Genomic DNA, 23,020 nt, shown 5'->3' with positions numbered 1-23,020 from the left:
ATTCATAATCTGCTGTCATCTTTATTATCCCCCCCCCCCCCCCCCCCCCCCCCCCCCCCCCTTGCTCTCTCAAATGCCCTTTCCTGTTGATTTTCTGCTCCTCTGACATTTAAAGTGCTGCTGTATCAGAGCACTGGAGTAGCTCTTGCCCTCAGATAGTATTTTTTGAGTGCTCAGCTGAAAGGATCAACCAAGAATAATTTTGATGTCAAAGGCCAGCAGCTATAATCTTTATATAGCTTTAATGCTGATATCTAGTTGCCTTATCACTGGTCTGCAGGGTAAAAGTATACCCTGGTGCTGGGAGGTCTAGAGTTGAGTCCTTGGCCAGTCTTTCCACCACTTGAACATGGATTTAAGAGAAATCTCGCTGTGCTTTGAGCCCAGATTAAGAGTATAACAAAAGAATAAGCTTGTGGCCTCTGACCCTTGGACGTGGCTTTAAAAAGACATTTACTTTACAGTGTGTACAGATCATTGTTCATGCAGCATCTTCAAATGGTATATCCTCCTTTAGGGAACCATTCATTCCCATCATTTTTTCTCAAGAACAAGAAAATTGTGGATTATTACTCTGCAGGCTGCTTTAAAGGTCCAGTGTGGAGGATTAGGGGGGATATACTGGCAGAAATGGAATATAATAAAATAAATGTGTTATCTGAAGTGTATAATCACCTGAAAAAAAGGTATCATCATGTTTAAATTACCTTAGAATGAGCTATTTATATCTACCCAGGGAGCAGGTCCTCGTCTACAGAGAGCTCAATGTTTCTAAAGTAGCCCAGAACAGCCATAAAGCATAACTCCTTATTCACTGTTTTTACTGATTTAAATCACTTTGCTGGTTTGTTTTGGATGAGAAAGACCTCTGCAAATAATTTGGCTCTCGGTAAAAACCTCCTGAACATCTGGATCTTAGGTAATCAGAAAAAAAGGTGAGCACACATTTGCAGGTGCTGGGTTAATTGCACATGTGTTTTTGGATAGGAGGAGACCTCTTTGAATAAGTCAGCTCCCAGTTAAAAACCTTCTGAACAATGAAAGCTCAAGGAAATCTAACTGGGAAGAGTTTCAGCTGGTTGCAATCTGTAGTCCTCACCACTAGATGCCACTAAACCCCCCTAAATCTTACCCACTTTTCCTTAAACCAATTTCACTGTTAGTGGTGAACTCATCTAACTTCCTCTCAGTCTGTAGGAAGGCTTTGGCAACGTATCCTAACCAACTGCTTGGGCACAAGCTCCCGCAGCTTCCCTTTTTAATCTGCTTACAATCCAATTTTGGGTCCAAAAGCATGCTCAGAATAAAAAAAAAAGTCTCAGAATATGGCATGAATGTATTGTATGTCTGTCAATGTACAAGATGCAGAGAAAGAGTGGACGCACTTGTCACAGCAGGAGGCACATGTAGTGTGACACTGGAAGCTACTTAAATGTCAGTTGTAGAAAAATAAGCCTTTTGAATAGCTCCCCAGAGCAGTCACTGCAGCAGAGATGTTTTCTGTGCCTCCTCTACTTTTCACAACAAATAAAGCATGAGCAGTATGATTTTAGTAATTTCAGATGTGGCACAATAGAAAACTGTGCAGACCCTGATTGTCTACATATGTTTATGGTTGTGTGTGCGTGTGAGAGGGGATGTGCCACATGTTTCTCTTGTACTCAAGTGCAGGGCACACTCAGTGTGACTGAACAATGAGTTCAGCAGTCTGAGGACCGGGGAACCGACCTTGTTAATAACCCAGATAAACAAACACGCAGATGAGCAGCAGCAGTGAAACAATGGCAACACAATAGGCAGTGTTTCATCAGTGGCAGACAGAAGAGATAATTACAGCTACCCTCCTACTCCCTCTGTGCCTTTTAAACATCCTCTTCTTCACCTCTTCTTCTCCTCTCACACCTCCCTTCATGTCTTTTTATCGCCCCTGCTGTCTCACTCTGTTATTTTCTTTCTCCCTGTCTAGCTTCAGTGATTTCTTTTCTTTCGCTGTATTTTTGTCCCTGTCATTCTCTCCTTGACATTACCTCGCTACTTCTTAGCTCAGATGTAATTAGATCAATTTGCCGCGACAGGGAGCGAGAGAGCAGGGAAGGCAGAGGCAGGAGGATTGAACAACATCAGTGATCAGTGTTAAGCTGTAGGGTGAAAGAACAAGTTTTTCCCCTCTCAGATCCTGATATTACCTCTCCACCCACATCCCCTCTGTCTGCCCCCTTGCATCACAGACTCGCCATCACATACGCACACTCATTAATACACAATGCACAGCAGAGTCATCTTGGACAGGTGAGGATTTAATTGCCAAAGTCTGTGAAGTGAAACATTGTGGCCAAACCTGAGGTATTAGCCGTAGCCAACCACCAGAAACTGTGTAGTGGATTAGGGGATTAGCATCATGGTTTCTTCGAAATTCTGTTGTTATTTGATGAAAAGGCTGTGGGATCACAAAGAATAACTTTTATTTGACTTTTAAATTCTTGTCCTACTTTGCCAAGTTTTACCATCTGCTTTTGGGACTCCGTACAGACAAAGTAGCTTAACAAATTACTGTCAGAGGGGCCTCTCGTGCCGTTACTGATACGGTAGTTATTTCTGTTGAAGAGAATGATATTTCAAAAACAGCTGCTCTATTTTATGTGTCATTTATTATTGTTCGGTTCCTTAATTCATTTTTATATTGTCTGCTAAATGTCATCAGAGCAGTAAACTTAACATGCAAGTACTTTTTTTATGTACAAACCTGATAATGGCATACCAAAAGAAAAGTGTCTCCTGTTCTTAATCTCTTTTGGTTACATACATAATCCCAGTGCCTTCTTAAAGTTAACTCTTTGTTTACAGTCATGTAGGCAGAGTGAGTCCAAAGTGATGCCAAAAAAATACAGAGGGATGCACAAACATGGTGGTCTCATTGCCTCCATGGTGAATGAAGAATCCTGGAATATTTTTGATGAATTGAAGTTATAGGGGGCCACATTTAATAAGAGCAAGACTATATCAAATCATCCATTTACATAATCCTACACAAAACACGCGGTACAATCCAAGTTTCATTATCCTGTCGTGTGCTCAGTGCTTCCCAAACAGACAGCAGTTTCTGATGGGGAACTAAATGGAAAGTGAAACTTAATCAACAAACTCTTTAAAGCCAAACTCCACTGACAAAAATAGTATGTTTACACAGGAGCATTAAGGGGTTAGTTCGTAGGCATGCAAGAAAAACAACTTTTCTTCACAAATTCAACACAACACGGGGTGAATAATCGATACACAGGTGGTTGTTTGGGGGTTGCAGTATTCTTGTAAAGGGTTGAATATATTTTGTTTACTCTGAAAGATTTTTCCACGTGCACAGCAGTTGTTGTCACTGCTAACTCTACTATTGTCCCTGAGGGTGCTGCAGACAGACATGTGCTTCCCCACTACCTTGTGAGCTTTACCAGGAGAGTGTAATGTGTGGGTGGTTTAGACTGTTCCTCAGTGCAAGGGCCATAGTTCACCCCCACTGTGCAAGCATGTTCAACCAGAAGGAGTTGTGAGTGCAGCAACAAGGAAGAGAAACCTTGCTTGTGAACAGTTGTGTTCATCGGAAACAGCCAGAGGTACTACTTCCAGGCATCGAACGGGGGTTCTCTGTACTGGTGGGCGAGACATGGAAGAAGTTTTGATGAAATTGACAGAATATGAAAAACTTTTTATTTTAACAATTTCTGTCTCCCTGCTCTTGTAAAGCTCTGTCAGCCCTTCATTGAGGAGTCTTTACAGCGATGGAAAACTGTAAAAAAAAAATTGACGGGCTAAGCTGCTACGAAGGTCTAATAAAGCTGCCAGACACTGTCAGAATCATTCGAGAGCCCTCCAACATAGCCTCTTGTTCTCATCGCCAAAGGTTTTCTTGTCTGCAAATGAAGACTCGACGGGAGGCTTCTGCCAAGACCTCCCGCTAAGGCAGTTGTTGGTTTTCTAGGAAGGACATGGACGGGAACAGATCAGGGGAACTCATTCTTCGCCCCTCTAGCAGACGCACTAGGAGGGCTCTGAAATAGCTTGGGTTGGACCTGCTGGGAAGTTGTCTATCTCTCTCTATCTGTTCCTTGTTCCCTCTGACAGATTTACTGCTTCTCTCCTCTATATTAGAGTCCTATTTGAGCGGCAGCCCTCTCAGCCACTGAGAAAAAAAAGTAGCATTTGATAAGGTTTTGGTCTGTCTGTCTGCTTAACGTGATGGCCCTGCTGCCTCTTCACTTTTCCTCTCCCGATGGGGGCAAGAGCTCTTTGAATTGCTTAACCTGAAGATAGGTTTGGTATCAAAAAAGGGTTTGTGTTCAGTTTTTGCACAGAGGTACAGATTCTGGTCAAACAAATGTTCAGATAACAGAATGCATAATATGACAAATGGAGAGAGAAGAACATATAGACAGCAAATGTGGTTAGACAGCAGGTTGAAATGTGCCATTTATGTAGAACAGACAGAGATTACAGCTGTCACATTGTGCCTCTGTGAGATGCTGTCTTTATCCTTGTGGATAAATACCTGTGGATTTGCCACCTTCTGTAACTAATTACACTGTAAGTGTAAGCAAATTGACTCACTGTGTAGCCCAACACTGAGACGCTGAATATCTTAAGCACATTCAGTAAACATACATCAAATTCACAACGTGTGATCCTTTCGACTTTCAGAGTGATGGGTGGAAAAGTTGTCCTTTCTAGTGTCACCTTGTTATTTGCACTGCCTGTGATGGATTGTAGGCTTTTGGCACCAAGGATGGCTGATAATTGATTTGACTATATTTATGTAAAAACAATCATACAGTAAGAGAAAACAACTGGTTTCCAGAGTTGCCCAGGGAGAAACAACATAAAGACGATTGGAAGTCCCCAGACAACGAGTGTTGTATTGGATAATGAGTATGATATTGTGTCAAACAATGCGAGGAAAGAATCTCCTGGGTTTTACTCTAAACTCTAAATTAGCAAATATACAGATTATAGTGGCAGAAGGTGCAGAAAACAATGTTGTGCTTCATGTTCCTGTTTTGTTTGGATACTTAACATTTTCCTATTAGCAATAGCTTAATATTGTGATGTGGTGGGGAATGGATAAGTGTATTCAGCATGCTTTTGTGTGTGTGTGTGTGTGTGTGTGTTTATGTGTGTTTATGTGTGCCAAACATCCATTTAAAGGGGAACTAATGTTTTTTTCAACCTGGGCCCTATTTTCCGATCTACTTTTGTCTAAATGAGTGATAGGATGTTCAATATTTGACATTTCTCCAGTACGAAGCTCGGGCTGACCTGCCTGCAGCCCGTGAGTGTGCGCTATATTAAATAATAGGGCATTCAGACAGCGTCAAACAACGTCAAAATACGTCCATTAAAAGTGCATATTTTTCACCCAGATAGGCTCGGATTGTTAGTATAATTATCCGACAACATAACGGAAAGGAGAAATGAACGTCTGTGTTTACCTTTAGCTGGATTCGGACATGTTCCTCTGCCTGTTGCTGCTCCCTCGCTCTCCTCGTCTGGCTCTGCATCCGTGTATGTCCGTGTACTCCATGTTCAAATAAATACAGGCGGTCATCAAATTCAAATGGCTCATCCAGATCCAGTTGGTCAAAATCGGGTAAAAATTCAGCCATGACTACTCCAAACAGAGTAAGTCCTGCCGTTTGTAAGGTCAGTCCAGCGGTAACTTCCTGCAACAGCTCAAATCTCAAAAGACGTGAGAGCCAGACTTTCACTCTCTGAGTGAGTGTTTTGACTTGCCACAACAAACATGTCCGAATTTTTACCTGATTTTGACCAACTGGATCTGGATGAGCTATTTGAATTTGATGACCGCCCGTATTCATTTGAACACGGAGTACAAGGACGTACATGGACGCAGAACCCATTGAAATTGAAGAGCAGACGAGGAGAGAGAGGGAGCAGCAACAGGCAGAGGAACATGTCCGAATCCAGCTAAAGGTAAACACAGATGTTCATTTCTCCTTTCCGTTATGTTGTCGGATAATTATACTAACAATCCGAGTCTATCTGTGTGAAAAAAATGCACTTTTAGTGGACGTATTTTGACGTTGTTTGACGCTGTCTGAGTGCCCTATTACTTAATATAGCGCGTGCTCACAGGCTGCAGGCAGGTCAACCCGAGCTTCGTACTGGAGAAATGTCAAATATTGAACATCCTATCACTCATTTAGACAAAAGTAGATCGGAAAATAGGGCCCTGGTTGAAAAAAACATTAGTTCCCCGTTAAACACTTAAATGCATGGGGTCCACTCCAGTAGACAGACACTTGGAAACCATTTTTGAACTAATTAAGTTGTAGTACCCTGTACCAACCACTAGGCTGTGGACCCCCTTTGATTATTATCTTTGTATGTCTTTGTCATTTTGGGATATTGCATCATAATTTCAAAAGATAGAGGGAGGAGGAGATCCACCAAGTACCTGGGGAATAACTATCTGATCTTTTTATTCTCAAAAAAAGACATGCAAAAAATAAAATCAGCTACAAAAGATGGTAGCAAAGAAAAAATAATTTAATCTGGATACAAGTATGTCTTGGACTGAAAATACATTTGTCCAATCCAGTGGATGTTATGGACCAAAGGGTAGACCGTACTGTCTATCCTCTGCAGTGGACACCATGCATTAATGGTATAAAAAGAGATTTATTATATAGGTCTAAAAAATAAATGTTTGTTGTTATTTATTGATCTTGTGTGTATTCATAGCTATAATAAGTCGAATCACTCTGTGTGCTGTTGATGCATGGTGTCCACTACAGTAGACAGATGTGTAACTCCTTCAAAATAACATACATTGGGGGAAAAGATTATGGGGGATGATTCTTACATAACGTTACTTTGAAGCCAAAAAAAATTCAATCCTAAAGCATCCATAGATGCCAAATATGATTGAGTGGTGGAGAGATAGGTTTAAAATTATTTGCAAGACCTCTATATTGAACATTTCAATTTGACTGAATAGTGCTGCTATAATGAGCATGGATCCTGGGTTTAATATTTCACTCAGTGTAAACATCATATATATATCTATGTAGCTTCAGTGAATAGTAGGAATAAGTTGATACAGAACATTTATGATACTGTCAGACAGCGTGGGGTAAGAGTATTTTTCCAACAAAAACCCACCTGAGGGGAAATAAAGGGAGACTTGATGTTAAGGTTTAATATATGCGTGCATGCCTGCTTGTGTGTGTGTTTTGTGTACTGTATAACTTGCACCATCCGTACTCATAACAGTGTGTTTATGCCTGTGAGTGTGTTTTCTATGTAAGCATGCGTCTGTGTGAGTGAGCGTGTGTGTTCTAGTACGTCACGCCTTTTGTCCTTTGTCTTTTTCTCTGTGTAGGGTGTGCTGCCCACCCCCTTGCTGTCCCCGTGGCAGGCACAGCACCATGGCTTGACCCGTACCAGCATGCCCCAGCGCAGACAGAGTGAGTCACTAACATCCTTTGCAGCCTCTTCTCCACCTTTTCACAACACAACATATCCATAGCTCTGAAAATAGACCCAAAAAAGCATGTTATCTGTCTCCAATTAAAACCCTCTAAACCACTGAAATATCTTTGTTCCAGGTGGCTGTGTCTTTTTGTTTTCTCGCTGTGCAATTACTGGAGGATTTCTGCTCTACATCTACGTTTAGATTAATTTAAAACAAGATTAGTAACATGTAAAATAGTTGTTTGTTTTACCAAACACAGTCTGACTTCTTGTTCCTGAGCAATTCATTTACTGGTGTCCTTTTCCCTGTGCTGCTCATTTATAGCTTCAGTTCTCCTTTATTAGCTGTGTTCAGTCAGACACTAGCCGAGTTCGTCAACTTTCTAAAACCCGCAGATGCCTGCATTTCTAATCCTCACTTTGCTCCCCTGTTACTGTTTGCAAACGTAATATATCTGCACTAATTTGCATTGTTGTTCCCCTAACAGAGGATCTTATGTTCTTGAACAAATAGTACATATGAGCGTAACGTGATCTTTGCTTTGGATATAAAAATGAAATTAGCAGTATTTTTCTGTAGACTAAAACAGTTTGACTTTATTGAGAGGCACAGGACAGCAGAAACAATGACAGTGTAGTCACAACAACAGTGAATCCCTCAAAGCTTCTGTGTTATGCTTTGCTGATTAGGTAGCAAGTAGGGAAGGCAGAAAAAGACAGTGGGTAAATAGACTTCAGAAAATACACATATGTGATAGAGCAAAGAGCAAGAAAATAAAGACAGAAACAAAGAGAGGAGCCCACGCTGCGTTCCTTTGATCTATCCCAGTGGGGCTCAGCTTTGTATCAAGAGGCAAGGTGATAAAAATGTGGTGCACAGGTGTTCTGTTTTTTTTTTTTTTTTTGTATGTTTCAGGTTATTTCCATCTTGTGTTTATAGACTGTTTTGACAAATACGTGAGTACAGCCCAGCATTCAGTACATTTTCTCCCACCAGTAGATTGCATGATCTCATTAAACAAAACATAGAAGAACATCTGTACAGCAGGAGAAAAGCAGTTGGAGAAAACAGGGTAATCACACAAATAGAATGTAGTTGGTGTGCAGTTATATTGAGATACATGATGATAAACAACAGATTTGACCGCTAATGCTCTGACCTCCCACTGGGAGCTGTGACCGTGAACAAACTAGCAAAGAGTTCTTGCCGGTAATGAAGGTCTTTAGAAAAAAAGATAGAATTGCCAGTCCTGAAATAAGAGCAGAAACTGGTCTCTTCACACAGGTTGTGCTGAACGGAGGATACAGTGATTATATTTTGCATGAACTTGGTTTGTTTGTTGGGCTAGTTTGTGACTTTTTGGCATGGGCTGGGTGTTAATGCTGGATTTAAAATATCTGAACCTCTCTCATACATGTCTGTACCCTCAATGTCTCGTATTTTACTCCAGCCTCTCTCCCTGCGTTTTAACCCTTCTCTCTCCTCACCTCATCTCTGCTATCCCCCACTCAATAAATGAAAATTGAATCTCCCATGTTCTCTCTCCTCTACTTTTGCCTCCCCACACATAATGCGTTTGACAAGGAGTGGAGCACCTAGTGCAGTACTTCACTGACACAGCGTGGTACAGTAACATTTCTTTAACATGCAGTGAACATGCTGCCCTCCCACCACCTCCTGCACGCTGGGCTGTGGTGTGGCGTCATGAGGCATGACAGAAGCATGCTCTTTTTACATCTGCATCCGCATGCTTTGTATTTGATTTTCAAGGTTGTTTTGGAGTTTTGATTGTGTGTATCTGTACTTGGAACTTTAGTCTCTTCTACTTAATGGTGATACTTTTTAGTTGTGAACATTTTTCTTTTTTCATAGTTCATTCACCTTTTTTGTGTGTGTGTCTTTAAGGTATATTATGCAGGATTTTCCTAAGAAAATGTATAGACTCATACAGAAGTAACCCCTATCAATCGTCATTATGAACAACTAGTAGTGTGTGTGATGGTACTGTATATATATTTGCAGAGTCTCGTGTTCAGGAAGTTCCTGGGCACAGTGACCAAGTGCCAGATCATAAGCAGCATGCACCCAAGAGAAATAGGGCTGGGTATCAGTACTCAATACCTTTTGGGTAACCTGACTCCCCACTGGATCAGCAACCTTACTAACACAGCAGCAGCAGCTAACAACCAACACTAAGCTGTTTACTAGTCACAACAAACTCACACCGACACCGAAATGGCTCAACTGTCATTAAATCTGTAATAATCGTTAGCTAACATTGGCTAACAGTTAGCCCTGTCACTGTGCGTGTGCGGCTGAGCAGACTCTCCAGTGCAGAGCTAACTCTCCCGCAATAGCAACTAACTTAACAACCCATACAGTCCAGTGTGGTAAAGTTGAGCTTGGTGTTTTTGAAACAGCTGGCAGTGCAGCATGCTGGGATGCCACCAAAATGCTCAAAAGTATGGCTATAGTACATGCCACTACCTTCACATATAGGGTATAGAATGAAGTCCCCGATTGGTCTTGGTATCAATTGGTAGCCTACTGGTAATGGTGCTGGTATTGAACCTTTAAAATGATTCCCAGCTCTAAAGAGGAAGCTAGGAAAATCGTGGAAAAAGCAGATACACTGATGTGAAACGCCAAGTGGACAAGTCTCGTTCTAAAACGGTGAATCTGGGGTTGGCTTTCATCTTCACTTTAGCTGGTAGTACTGTTTACAAACAGTAACCAACAATTCCTGCATGGTATACCATTAATTTCTTCCATTCTATCAAATTCATTTTATAAGATGTGTTACGCATGCATGGGTAAATCTCTCTGTGGATTTGTTTTTCTATATTTTATTCATTGAACAGGTGCTTTATTATTCTAGGTGTTCACCTTGAAGGATTTGGATGGAGTGAATTGAAAGGAATAACATTTAAGAATCCCCCTGTGTTATGGGACGTGAATGTGTGTTACCGCTATCCCGAGCAATCTCCTTCATTCTAACTCCCCTATCAAAGCAGTTAAGCACAGCAAGCAAAAGACAAATCAAAGCAATAACACATCCTCTGCTCTCACACCGCTTAAACACAATCCAAATCACCATTTTCACAACCACCTATACTAAATGATACCACAAAGTCTAATCTAGCTCTGAAAATGGAGTGCCACCATATTGCCACTCTGATCTGCTTATGCGCTGCAATCACATTGTCTTCCAGTAGACATAATGCGGATCATTTATACATCCTTATTCAAATTCTCGCATGTTGCTTTTCTAATCCTGCAGCCATTTTTCACGGTGAGAGTGGCTTGAGAACAGATTGGTTATGGTGGGCCCTGACATCTTCCAGGTGCTTCAAATTGGCGTCTTCCTTGGTTGGAAAGCAAGTGTCTTTTCAAGTGATAGCTATCATTAGTGAGCTGAGATATTTACTTCTTGGCAGAGCAGTGAAGAGCTCAAAATGATTGCTGCTAATTATTAGGATCTGTAGCAGACAGCTGGAGCTGCCAATAATTATTGAGTGTGACCTATAGATGCTGCATGTTGGTATCACTGTCTGAGGCTTCTTCCAGCTGGGAAGACATGCACTCAATGCAAACCTCACAGTTAACGTGAACATTTCAGTTTAGTAATTTTACCATGAACCAAACTTTTGAAACTGAAAAATGGTTTAAGGTCTGTATCTATAATGATGATGTCTGATATATTTAGTGGATTTATTTTGGTAACACCTGTAATTTATGGAGTGGTACAAAGTCTTTTATTTCGTTTTGAACTGTGAGAGTCAGTAGAAAGTGCTCACTCTCAGTCTGAATTAGAATAGGTACTGTATGCTGTGTCAACCCTAAAGATAAAAGCTTAATAACATGCTCTTGATTTGAGTGACAGGCTAATCAGAGTTATTGTAAAAAGCAACAGAAACATTCCTGTTTCTGCAGGTTTTTAATTACAGACTTTGAAATCTAAAAACAGCATTTCCCTGCTTGAAAAACACGCAGCAACACCCTGACACACAGAGGTGGACAAGGGCTTTGTACCAGGCTAGAGGACGCACTGTGGCAGGGGACCAGGAGATGGAGCTGTGGCCTCGGACATCCACTCCCACCCACAATATAAATGACTGATGGTAGAAACAGGCAGAGCAGCTTGACCCGCACAGCTATATATTCACATCCTCTGAGATCTTTTTACTTTCAACTCGCAGGGGGCATGTTTCTGCTAAAACTGAGTTCATGTTTTTCAGCAGCTTAAGGTGGTTCCAGGTGGATTTAGATTAGGACACAGATTGAAAAAAAGGCCAGTTCTCTGGTTTCTCAAGGTAAAAACTGACAGTGATGCCTCACAGAGTCAGCCTCAAACTAAGTCAGCTAACAAGGCACTAGAAGTTTTTTTTTTTATAGATGTTGAGATCAGAAGCTATTCAGAAAATGTACTCATATACTTAATAAGATATTCACAAAACATTCGGTATTGACGTTTTTCTGATCTGAGCAACTCTGCTGGTGGTTGTATGGACTAATGAGCACCGCTGGCCTTGTATTCTGCTGGAAGCGTGGCTCAGAATAGTTGGTGTAAACAAGGTTAAATCTTAAGGCACTATCAACCTGGTCTCGCTCCCAGGGAGTCAAATATAGTAGCCTGGTCAGTGGTTCTCATTTCTTGAGTGAAAGTCAACTTAAGTTTTTCAACCATGTAGCTAAGTTACTGGGATACATCACAGGTGACATACTCATTAAGTTACTGTAAGAAATGTAGTTATTTGAACCCTAACCATTTTTCTAAACCTAACCAAGTAGTTAACAAGCTTTGGTGGCAAAACCTACGTTTCCTGTGAAGATGTAAGTTAATTTTAACAGATGCTGTTGCATGTAACAAGCAGAAATTGACACTGAAATGCACACATCACAAACTGATGCTGGAGGGGTATCTAGAGCAACATATTCTGAAGCGTAGGGCCACTGACCAAGCTGCTGTATTTGACGAGTTGGGAGTGAGAATGTGTTGGCACTATATGTCACCCAAACATAAAGCAGTACCTATGCAGTAAAGGCAAAAGTGTTTGAAGCTGTGATGCAGAAATTATCTGTGAATTCTTCAATCTAAAACAAATATGTGCAGCGAGTGGACAGATATATCATTAAGACATGTACAACAGAAACCAATCCAGTGTAGAAGTGTTGAAACAAATGCTAACTCTGTTAAATCATAATGAGTTTTTGTTGTGTCTGTGTCAGAGAGATGTTAACTCAACTCCTCTGAAGCCGTAGCTTATTGTTTCGTCTCGCTGGATAATTAGCAGCTCTCTAACACAACAAATATTGAACATAACAAGCTTCACCGAGACAGTAAATGTTGCAGGGCTGTTATGGAATTGCATCACGTTGTACAGGTGTTCATGGTTTTGTGTTTATACTCTGTATGTCCGCTGGTGGAGGACAACACCACGGTCGGTCTGAATTTCATGTGGTTAGCGGCTCAGCACGTTCCTGCATAGGCAGCAGGCATCATAACTCTCAGTTTGAGTGTTTTGAAGCCCCTCTGCAGCAGCGATCACAAAATGAGTCAAAGACTTCAGTAGATCCCAGGCACTCACACGGCAAGGTTATTCTCCTCTGCTTGTTTTTAAGTGCTGAATCAGGGCTTCCTCTGTGACTTTGCCTCTCCTATTCTAGGAATAGTTCAGAGACTGGCACTGGAAACGGGCTGTGACATTAAAGAGTAAATAAACAAGTCAAAGAAAGGCACAATTTCCAGTTTGCTTTTTGATTCAGATTTCCTTTGCGGCAGCAACATTTTCAAAAGCCTGGATTCCACAGGGATCAAAGACACAAAAAGGGGAGATTTTTAAATCCAGCCATTTCTGGAACATGGTATAAAAAAACCTCAGAGATGTACCTCATTATACACTGACTGTTTCATGACTATTTTTTGCCCGTTTAAAAAAAGTTTTATTGATATATCATTCCTCTTTTCTTTTTTTCTGCAGCCTCAAATACTACAGCCTTTCAACCCCTGCCTCAAAGAGCACCTCCACCAGGGAAGACTAGCAAAAACTCCCCCCACCGAGGGCCACAGTGACCTCACAAGGAGTAGATCAGAGGAAGGAACTTATATAGACACTGATCGTGCTCTTGAAGACCTTATGGCAGATGTCTCTGGGCCAGCAAACCCCGACAAGCTGAGTCATCTCCTCAGCACCCACCTGCGCTGCCCGGGCTCCAGGGCTCCACAGGGGGTAACTGCCAGAGACAGTCCAACATCAGCAGCTCAGTCTGCATCACAGCATGACCGGAGAACTCCTGCTGTGACACCGCAGAGCTCTGTCACTCCCAAATGTGCTGGTTTGACTAGCCCTCGCATGCTGCAGCCTCCTCGCCTTCACAAGCGCGTGTCTCTCCCTGCACTCAAGCCAGGGGGCACTGGTGGCTTTGCCTCTCTGAAGCTGGGCTGCTCCTTAGGGCCTCTGCCTAACCGGGCCAAGCAGCTGCCCCCTCCGTCTAGAGGCCTTCCCTGCTTTAATGCTGGACCCCAGGTTCAGTCTCCAAGTCTGTGTCGCACTTCACTGCTTCAGCCTCGCAGAGCATCAGAGCCTTGCAGGGATCCACGGTGCTCCGACTCCAGCCTGGAGGAGCCCGACCAGGGGACGCTCAAAGACCCTGGGTCAGCAAAGATCCTGATCCCTTTGAGTCGTTCATGCCTCCCCAAGCCAAAGATTCCCTGAGGAGCTTAAACCCACCCATCAGAACTTAAAACTGGAATCACTCTGACACTGCTATTCATCCCCGTCTCTCCCCAGCCATAATAACAGTGTGATTGTTTTACCTTGTGAGTGTCAAAGAAACATACGCTGAGCTCAGCAACCATTATGGACCATTCAGGGACTGCCTGTGTCGTTGACATTGGTATTGTGACTGCTGTATTGTTTCTAAATTAGTATCTAACAACTCCAGCCTGACTGACTGATCGATACGTAGTATGTAGCAGGATCTTATCTACACAACAATCCATATTGGTATATAACAGTTTACAGGTTGATGGGAATTTATGGAAGAAGAAATGTCCAGTTTACAGGCCGTGCACGTGCACACGAATGCTGCTGATGGGGAAAAAAAACGAGTGTTGACATTCAGAGAAGTTAGCTTTAGTTTTGTTTTGTAATACCCGCTGGCTGTTCACAAAATTTAAAGTCCAAGTTCACTTGTCCTCACACAGCTGTGCCCTCTGACACCCAGGTGCATTTGGTTTTAAACATGGAGGTGGCATAAATGTGACCTTTGCAGTGTAATAGAAGGCCACAGGGAAGATGGAGACAAAACAAGAAATGGGAAAGAAAGAAAAAAAAAGAATAAAATAACAGCAAAAGTGGAATAGGGGGCTAGAATGAAAAACAAATGCATGAAAGTGCTCCTGAGATGTCACTCCCAGAATGAAAACACACATCTGTGTAAATGTGTGTATGAAAGTGAGAGGCTGGAGACATAGAGGTGAGGTGCGTACATGTTTCTGTGTCAGTTTGCTCTGCTTGCGTCATGAAACTGCACGTATTAGCAAGAAGGGTCTCTGACCTTCTGTGTAAATGCAACTCAGATGGGAATATAGGCTTATAAAAAGTAACACCATGCTGGTGGTGGAGATGTGATTAGGAGAAACAGTGTCAAAGTGAGGAATTAGCTTTCATAATGTAGTGGAAAAGAGCAGTGTAATAAAGCACTCACACACTTAAGTGTGCTCAGGTACAATGTAGGCTCACTCATACGTTTCCATGTGTCTGTTATTTCAGGCCTATTTTGTCCATTTGTAGATAGACGACAGTGAAGAGTACCAGGAAGTATGATGCATTATGAGAGAGGAGACGGCATGTAACAAAGTAAATTTAAAAGTCCAGTGTGAAGGATTTAGGAGGATATATTGGCAGAAATGGAATATAATATAATAATTATGTTTTCTTCAGTGTATAATCACCTGAAAATAACATTTTTGTGTTTTTGTTACCTAGAATGAGCCATTTATATCTTCATAGGTCCTCGTCCGCCATGTTTCTTCAGTAGCCTAGAATGGACAAACCAAACAGTAGCTCGGGATAGGACTATTTGCATTTTTGCATCAGCCCCCGTCGCTAGCAGCCCCCCATGATGAACAGTGTTGAAAAAACACTGTTTGAAACCATGTCACTTTATCAAGTGTTTTAAATGGTGTAATTCACTGCCTCGGTTTGTTTTGGAAAAGAAGAGACCCCTGCGTAAAATTTGTCTCCTTTTAAAAACCTCCTGAACATCTGGATTTTAAGTTATTAGAAAAAATAGTGAGCACACATTAGCGAGCCCAGTCTCACTTTGAAGTTGTCGAAATTTGGCACTTGGGCAGTAACTTGCGTCAGAAACCAATGAAAAAAGGCGTCCTTTAATGTCGGCATGATATGCGACTGGTTGCTGTTATAGTTTAACAGCACCTGGCGGGGTCATGGGTAAATGCAGCGGGACAAGGACGGCAAAAGTCCCGACTTGGGCAGGCGGGAGGGATGCTGGATGGGTCCAACAAACAGACTTTCACCTGAGAGAGCAGTGTTAGTGTCCTGTGAGATTCTAAAGCCAAACCTTGTTCTTTTTTCCCTAAACCTAACCATGTGTGTTTGTGTTAAAGGAAAAATAACGTCAATTCGCAGTGTTGTACCCACGTAGTGCGTTTATTTTGAAAGAAGACAATGCATGTAACAGGCAAAACTTGACACGGCGTCCCAGAGCGTCAGCAACCAACCAGGGTACCTTGCACATTGTATGTGGACGCGGAAAGTCCATGACCAAATGTCAATATGTGACGAGGTTGGAGTGAGAATGTGGTGCATTAGCAGGTGCTGGGCTAACGGCTAGTTTGCTGCGATCCAAACAGCACCGGAGAAACACTGATTTGTAACATTAAGCTGCTTTATTCATTGTTTTTATTGGTTTAAATCACCAGATCTGTTTGTTTTGGAGAGGAGGAGACCTCTGCAGATAATTTGGCTCCTGGTAAAAAAAACTCCTGAACAATGAACACTGAAGGAATCCTAACTGAGAAAGATTTCAGCTCGTTGCAATCTGCAGCCCTCACCTCTAGATGCCTCTAAATCTCCCTAAATCTTTCACACTGTTCCTATAATATCCTACAGTCATGTAATCCTTATTTATTAGTTAGACAGTTGTTTTTAGTGCAAATAAATGTGTTGCCAAAATTGTTGAGAAGTCCTTAAAAGGATAAAAAAGTCTCATTGAAAATCATTATTATTTGATGTAAGAAAATTTAAGTCAGGTTGAGAGAAATGGCATTTAAGAAAAGAGAATTTGGGAGTCAATTAAACTCGTTAAGAGGGACATTTTTGCAATGCACACTGACTTCCTTGAACTGCCTCCCTCAATGACCCACGCGGAAACATGAGCTAACAGGGACTCATTAGGCGTGTGAAGCTGCTGCCTGGTGTGTGTGTGTATATATGTGTGTGTGTGTGTGTGTGTGTGTGTGTGTGTGCGCGCATGTTTGAGTGTCTGAGCAGTTGTCGTTTCCCCCCTCGTCTCCTCCTCTTCCTCTCCTGCACAGCTCTTTGGGAACATCAAAGGTATTAGCGCGGTATTTTCAGGTAGGAAGCCTTCGGGGCTTTAGTGGTGTTTCTGAGGGAGTTTTGGAGAATTGTGTTTATCTCTCCTTTGCGGAGCCCTTTTGCAGTCAAACGCACCCGAAATGTCCCCAAACGGAGAGCAGCAGTGTGTTAAAAAGGCCTTCTGACAGCAACTCTGCTCTCTTCTCTGTCACGCCGCGTGACCACTTGGTGTACGCCTCTGGCACTGTCCGGTCTACTGCGTCCAATAATGCACCCTACATAGACAGAGTGAGAGAGAGAGAGAGAGACGCACACACACACACACACACACACACACACAGACACACCGCACGCATACACATCCGGACACACAAGTTACATAGATGCACATGCACAGGAACTCTGACAGAACTCGAAGAGACATGAAACTCAGAGGGAACACACACACACGAGATCAGGCTTCTGAGTAGCCAAACAACTGCACCTACACACACACACACACACACACACACACACTTTGAATTCTGTAGCAAAGTGCTTAAAAGTACATTTGTGTTGTTTTGGTAGCTTTCACAAAATGAGCTCTCCAAGTTCACATTGATCCATCTGTCTGCTGTAGCCCCCACTCGCTGGAAAAAAAATGTCCGCCCTCAGATTACCTTGGAAATGGGTGGAAAAGTGGATCCATGTGGCTGATAAAAGGTGTTTACCTGTTGGACAGTTCAACATTGTGCCAAACCAGCCAAGCAGTCAACACCGCTGTGTGAGGCCAAGAAAAACCCATTTCTTTTAATGAAAACAGAGACGGAAAGATACAGAGGATGAGAGAGATGCACAGGCAGAGACAAGATGACGGGAGCCAGAGCTGGAGGAGAGGGAGCAAAGAATAATAGATGTAGAGATGAAGTAGTGACGGCACTATGATCGGGATGAGCTGTTTCGGGCAGACTTTTCTGCTCATGAATGTTTGTCTATAAAACGTTGTGAAGGTGTGTGTAAGAGAGGAGAAGGACACAGAATACATAGCAAGGTTGTTTGTGTGCACTGTGGTCCAGAGAGTAGCCCAATCCCCTCAGCTGTGTTGCTCACTGCTTAGTAATGCCAAACAGGAAATCAATGTTGCCCGCTCTATGTGTTTGTGTGTGTATATGTGCGTCTCCAGACACCTCTGGCTGCCAGTGTTTCTCTCTTGGAAGTGTGTGTGTGTGTGTGTGTGTGAGTGTGAGAGACAGAGAGAGTGAGAGGGAGATGTATCTGCCCACAGGCCAAAGGCAAGCCCATGCCAGGGAAAGCGGGGCAGTGACATCCTTCTCTCCCTGTGCTCTATTCCCTATCTCCAAATCAATGTCCCTGCACAGTTTAGCAGTCAAGCCAATCAGTCTTGCTAGCTATGCTATAACAACACCACAACTGGGCTCTCTGTAGCAGCTTGGATCAATTCTAATGCAGGATCTTGATTCACTTTGTTTTTGCGATAAGACTCACAAATTAAGCCGCACTGTGCAACAGGAAAAGGAGGCCAGGTTGTTCTATGTTATTACTCTGAATGGAGCAGGACTGCATTACAGCACACATTATCTATCTGTAAAGATGTTTTCACGCAGTACAATGAAGATGCACAGCAACTGAGACACATTACTTGACTTGTAACTCGGAAATCTACCAATATTTATAACATATATTAGAGTTACTGCAATAGAACAAACAAGAAGAGGTATATTTGCAGTGTCAGGCTTTTGGTTTTACTTTAAAGCTACTATGATCTACATGTTTATGTTAACAATGGATCACATGACTGTTTATATGCAAAGAAAATGCTTGTAGTGACAGACCCACAGATTATTATCACCTACTGTACCTCTGCAGTTCAGCGCTACTGAGCACTTTAGCGCCTTTTAGCTTGTTTTGGTTTCACTGCCCTCAACTCACTGGTTCACTCACAATCATGCCATTTCCAAACAGATACAATAGGATAGAAAATATTTTTATTTTCCACAATAGATGGAAATTTGACATTTAAAAGCAGACAAATAGTCAGTAAAACAAACAAAAGTCATTACAAAACGCTAAACACATAAAATCAGCTCATTTTCTGTGGTTTAAAACTCATCAGTCACATTATTGAGTTAAGAATACTCATGGCACTTGGGATGAAAGACTTCTTAAGTACATTTTTAGTTGCCAGAGGGACTCTATAGCGCCTCCAGGAGCTCAAGAGCTCAAACTGCAGCAGGCAGCTGCTCTGATAAACCCATGGGCATGTTAACAAACAGGCCTACCAGGCCAGGGGCCCCAAAACCAGAGCCTCTGCGTGAAGTCGCTGTCATTAACTTTGCATGTCTTGTCGAACGGGTTAGTCATCATGTTAATAACTGAGCCTCAAAGTCCTAAAAAAAAAAAGAAAAACTGAAGGAATAGCCTAAATATTCACTTTGAAGATGATTCAGGAAGGAAACCAGCGTGAAACATTTTAAGAGAGCGTTTCTATTCCCTCAGTTTAACCACAGAAGTTATGACACTATGCAATTTAGGCTATTCAGTTCTGTGGGGAGAAACAGCAGCATGTTGTACCTGCGCTAGGGCGGTAAGGGGGCCCATGATGTCATAATCCGCCTATGGATAAATCAGCTGTACACTACCTGCTCATCATCACACTGCAGAGAGACAAGTGCAGACTCTTGTGAAACAGAGCTGAAAGGAGAAGAAATACTGGACAGGTTGGGCGCAAACATGATTCTTAATGTTGTAAACGCTGTAAGCTACATTCATTTTATGAACTAAATAAGGTGATAATCTGTTGGGGGTTTACAGCTGCTACCAAGTGGCCAAAAAATCAGTTAGTGCAGGTTTAAAACCATAATGAGGAGCAGATGTTTTGTAGCCACCACTTCCTGCTACTGATATTTTAAAGTAAAAGTAAAACTTGCAAATATGCCTTTGTGTATTTTTGGAGTAACTCTACTCTTATACTTGACTTGAGGTTTAGTATATATGTTGTCCAAGCAGTAACAGACGCGGTACATAGTGTCCATAGATGTACTTTTACAGTTACAGTTGTCATTTTCATCATTGCTGGATTTCCACCTGTAAGCAGATAAAGCACATACTGTAGTTTAACTGTTAGCATATTTTCCTCCCATAATGTGTAAGGTCACTGTATTTATCACTACATAATCTCCAATAACAGCTGCTTTCAGCTGCCGAGCACTGTCTACAGTATACTGTGCAATATTGTTTGAAGCAAAAACATGAGGGAATGCTACACTATGTTTAAAGCGACCTTTTATGCAAATGAAAAAAAAAGCGAATAAAGCTTTTTTGAAAATTCTAATCTGAAGCACTTTAAATGACATTAGTTGTTAATGCTGAATTAACATTAAACTGGATTTAGAAGCTGCTTGCTTTTTACAAAAAAACTTTTGATTTCTTTTATTCTTTCTTCTTTGCCAGTGTGTCTCTGTTTGCAAAGGTAATCATATTTTTCTAGGAAGCCATGTGAGAGAGCAATAAAAGAGCGAACCAAATTCTGACAAAGGTGTTTCTGCTTATCTTCTGTTGGTGGCAAATGGAGCTTTGTCACCGTTTACTGTGTTTCTTTCTAATGTTATTTCCATCAGAACTGCTTGCATGTTAGAACAATAACTCCAGACGTGTTTACCTTAAAAGCTTAGCTGCAGGTCAGCGGCGAAATGTTAAACATCAGAGCAGGAGATGGTGCTGCGCCATCAATGAGAGGCCACAGGTGAAATCCTTTGTCCTGTGGCAGGTAGTGCTGCTTTGACAGCCAACTCTGTTCATTGATTTGGATCACAGACCCTCGCCAACGCTTACACATACAAACATAAAGCCGCTGACCTCAGTTCAAGATGAAAGAGAAACCTCATTCTCAGTTTCTTTTCCTTGTTTTCACTGTTGTGTTTCTGTGGAAATAAAGTATAATTGTGAAGCTAATGTGGTTTTGTCTGATGTTTTGTTGTCTTTTTAGAATAATTACCACCCTTTTTTTTCTCACTAAATCCAACAGACTTCAAAGGCAGCCACAAAGCCTTAGCGAAAGTGTCACAGGGGCACTTTTACAGAAATTTAAGCAATGTTAAGGCCCCTGAGAGGCTGCTTTTAGGGCTTAAAGCAAAAGGCATTTCCTTTCTTGTCAAATAAATGAAATTAAGTAGCATAACTCATCTCTATTCATTACAAGCTATGCAGCCTCCGTACACCTTGCATATAGTCCACTTACTAATGAGGTTACACGCTTCAGAGACGATGGGTTGATAACAGCCTGCCAAGCGCAAGGAGTAGCGTGACACTGTCATTAACTTGGAAAAGTGGGAGATGGAGTGCAAAAGGTTTTTACTTGAAAGGAAGCCAGGCTCTTTTATCATAAACTGTCAAATATATGTGAGAGGATTTTCACTGTGTACGAGTGCTGCAGGTTGCTGCTCAGAGAACACAGGTTTGGTAGACTCATTATAATGTTGAAGAAAGAGTATGTTCTTGTGTGGCATAAAAAATATATAATATTGTGCAATCGGTGCTCTTCAATTATGCAAAGTTTTACTATGAGCACTTCTAACAGTCGGGTGGTAAAATCCTTAACATTCAGTTTCCCCTTCTCAATTATACTCCATGTGTTCCAGCACCTCAGTGAAGATTCATAATATTTAAATGTAAGACGACTTTTTACGACTGCACCATTTAATGAAAAGGTAATATTGTTGAAGTCCCCCCAAATATACATTACATTTGTGTACATGTTTAGTATCTTTGAAAATCTCTTGCCCTCACTAGGATTTAAAGAAGATCTGGGTCTCCCTGGTGCCTGAAATTAGGTGGATTCAAACCTTTTGAGATTATTTATTGGCCAGTAAACCCAATATAACACAGACGGGAAGATTAATAAAGAAAGAGGCAGAAAAATAATCAAAAACACATGTTTCTCTCCAAAATCCTTCAAACAACATCATGGATGTGGAGAAAAACAAAACAAAACTAAACTGTATGCTGCATTCACATACTCCAATGATCCCATTTCCCAAGTTGGGAAGTTATTTTTCTGCCTTTGGTGCGTTCATGATCTTGAACAAAGTCTGTCTTAATAAATAAAGTTAAAGACGTTTCCTTTAATTTTTCCCGTAAATTGGAAACTAAGCAAGGCAGATAAGAAAATAACGCTCTACTGCTTATTACATGCAAAACACACCATAGCCAGATCTGGAAATCTGCTATCAGACCAAGTTTACAAAACCTGGCGTACTGGACTGTCACACTATGTTGCCCTTGAAAAACTTACTTTAAGATTAAGGGTAAATATTCTACTTTTGATAAGATATGGGAATATGTTTTGGTATTTCTAGAGGAGGAGAAGGCTACAAGAGTCTTAAACCCTTGAATACAATATTATAATGCACATTTTTGTTTCCTCTTTCTTTCCTTTAGACTGTCAATACTTTTATAAGTAGCATTTATGATTATTTATTGTGTAATATAGCACTCATTGTACTGCCCTGTCGTAGCAGTTGTGAAGATGATGCCTTACTGTGAATGTTGTCTTTCAAACCCTACTTGTTTTTGTTGTTGTTTTTGATGTGATATTTAAAGTACGTAAAAAATCCAGTGAACACAGTTATTTACAAAAAAAGAGGCTTCCTTTAAAGTTTTGCATCAAATATATCCAGCAAAAAAGGACATTGGAGATTTAAACTTGAATATTGTTGAACTTGAATTAGAAGAAGGAACAAGTCAGTTGTTTATCACTGTGTGTATAACCAGATTATTTTGGGTGCATGTTCAACTTTATTTAAGAAGAAAACTGGACAAACATTTAAATAACAAGATAAAGACGTTTTTTGTGTTTTGAAAGTAATGGGGTGGAAAAGGATATTTTTTTGTACAAATGATTTTATTTTTTCATTAATAATTTATTGAAATTCTTCAGGGGGTTTTTTCAACATAAACAGTTTCACCGAGTGTTAAC

At 41.4% G+C, this 23,020-nt stretch overlaps 1 protein-coding gene across 5 annotated transcripts in view; it reads left to right on the top strand.

Moving 5' to 3' along the window:
* The window catches only part of ccser2a (coiled-coil serine-rich protein 2a), a 72,459-nt gene extending 51,462 nt beyond the window's left edge, over window positions 1-20,997 (top strand). For 2 of the 5 annotated variants that reach the window (XM_033613666.2, XM_033613667.2), the window contains exon 10: window positions 13,462-20,997. In XM_033613666.2, the coding sequence (XP_033469557.2) occupies window positions 13,462-14,196 (735 nt within the window). In that variant the 3' untranslated portion in view covers window positions 14,197-20,997. Of the gene's footprint in view, window positions 1-7,387; window positions 7,473-7,613; window positions 8,987-9,064; window positions 9,105-13,461 lie in introns of those variants that run through there. The other 3 variants (XM_033613668.2, XM_033613669.2, XM_078176162.1) reach the window with 3 other exon arrangements.
* Window positions 20,998-23,020: the final 2,023 nt, after the last annotated feature.

Source organism: Epinephelus lanceolatus, chromosome 17, assembly GCF_041903045.1.
Source record: "Epinephelus lanceolatus isolate andai-2023 chromosome 17, ASM4190304v1, whole genome shotgun sequence".
Lineage (NCBI taxonomy): Eukaryota > Metazoa > Chordata > Actinopteri > Perciformes > Serranidae > Epinephelus > Epinephelus lanceolatus.
Note: the sequence above shows the minus strand (reverse complement) of the source record. Positions and strands in the feature narration are given on the sequence as shown.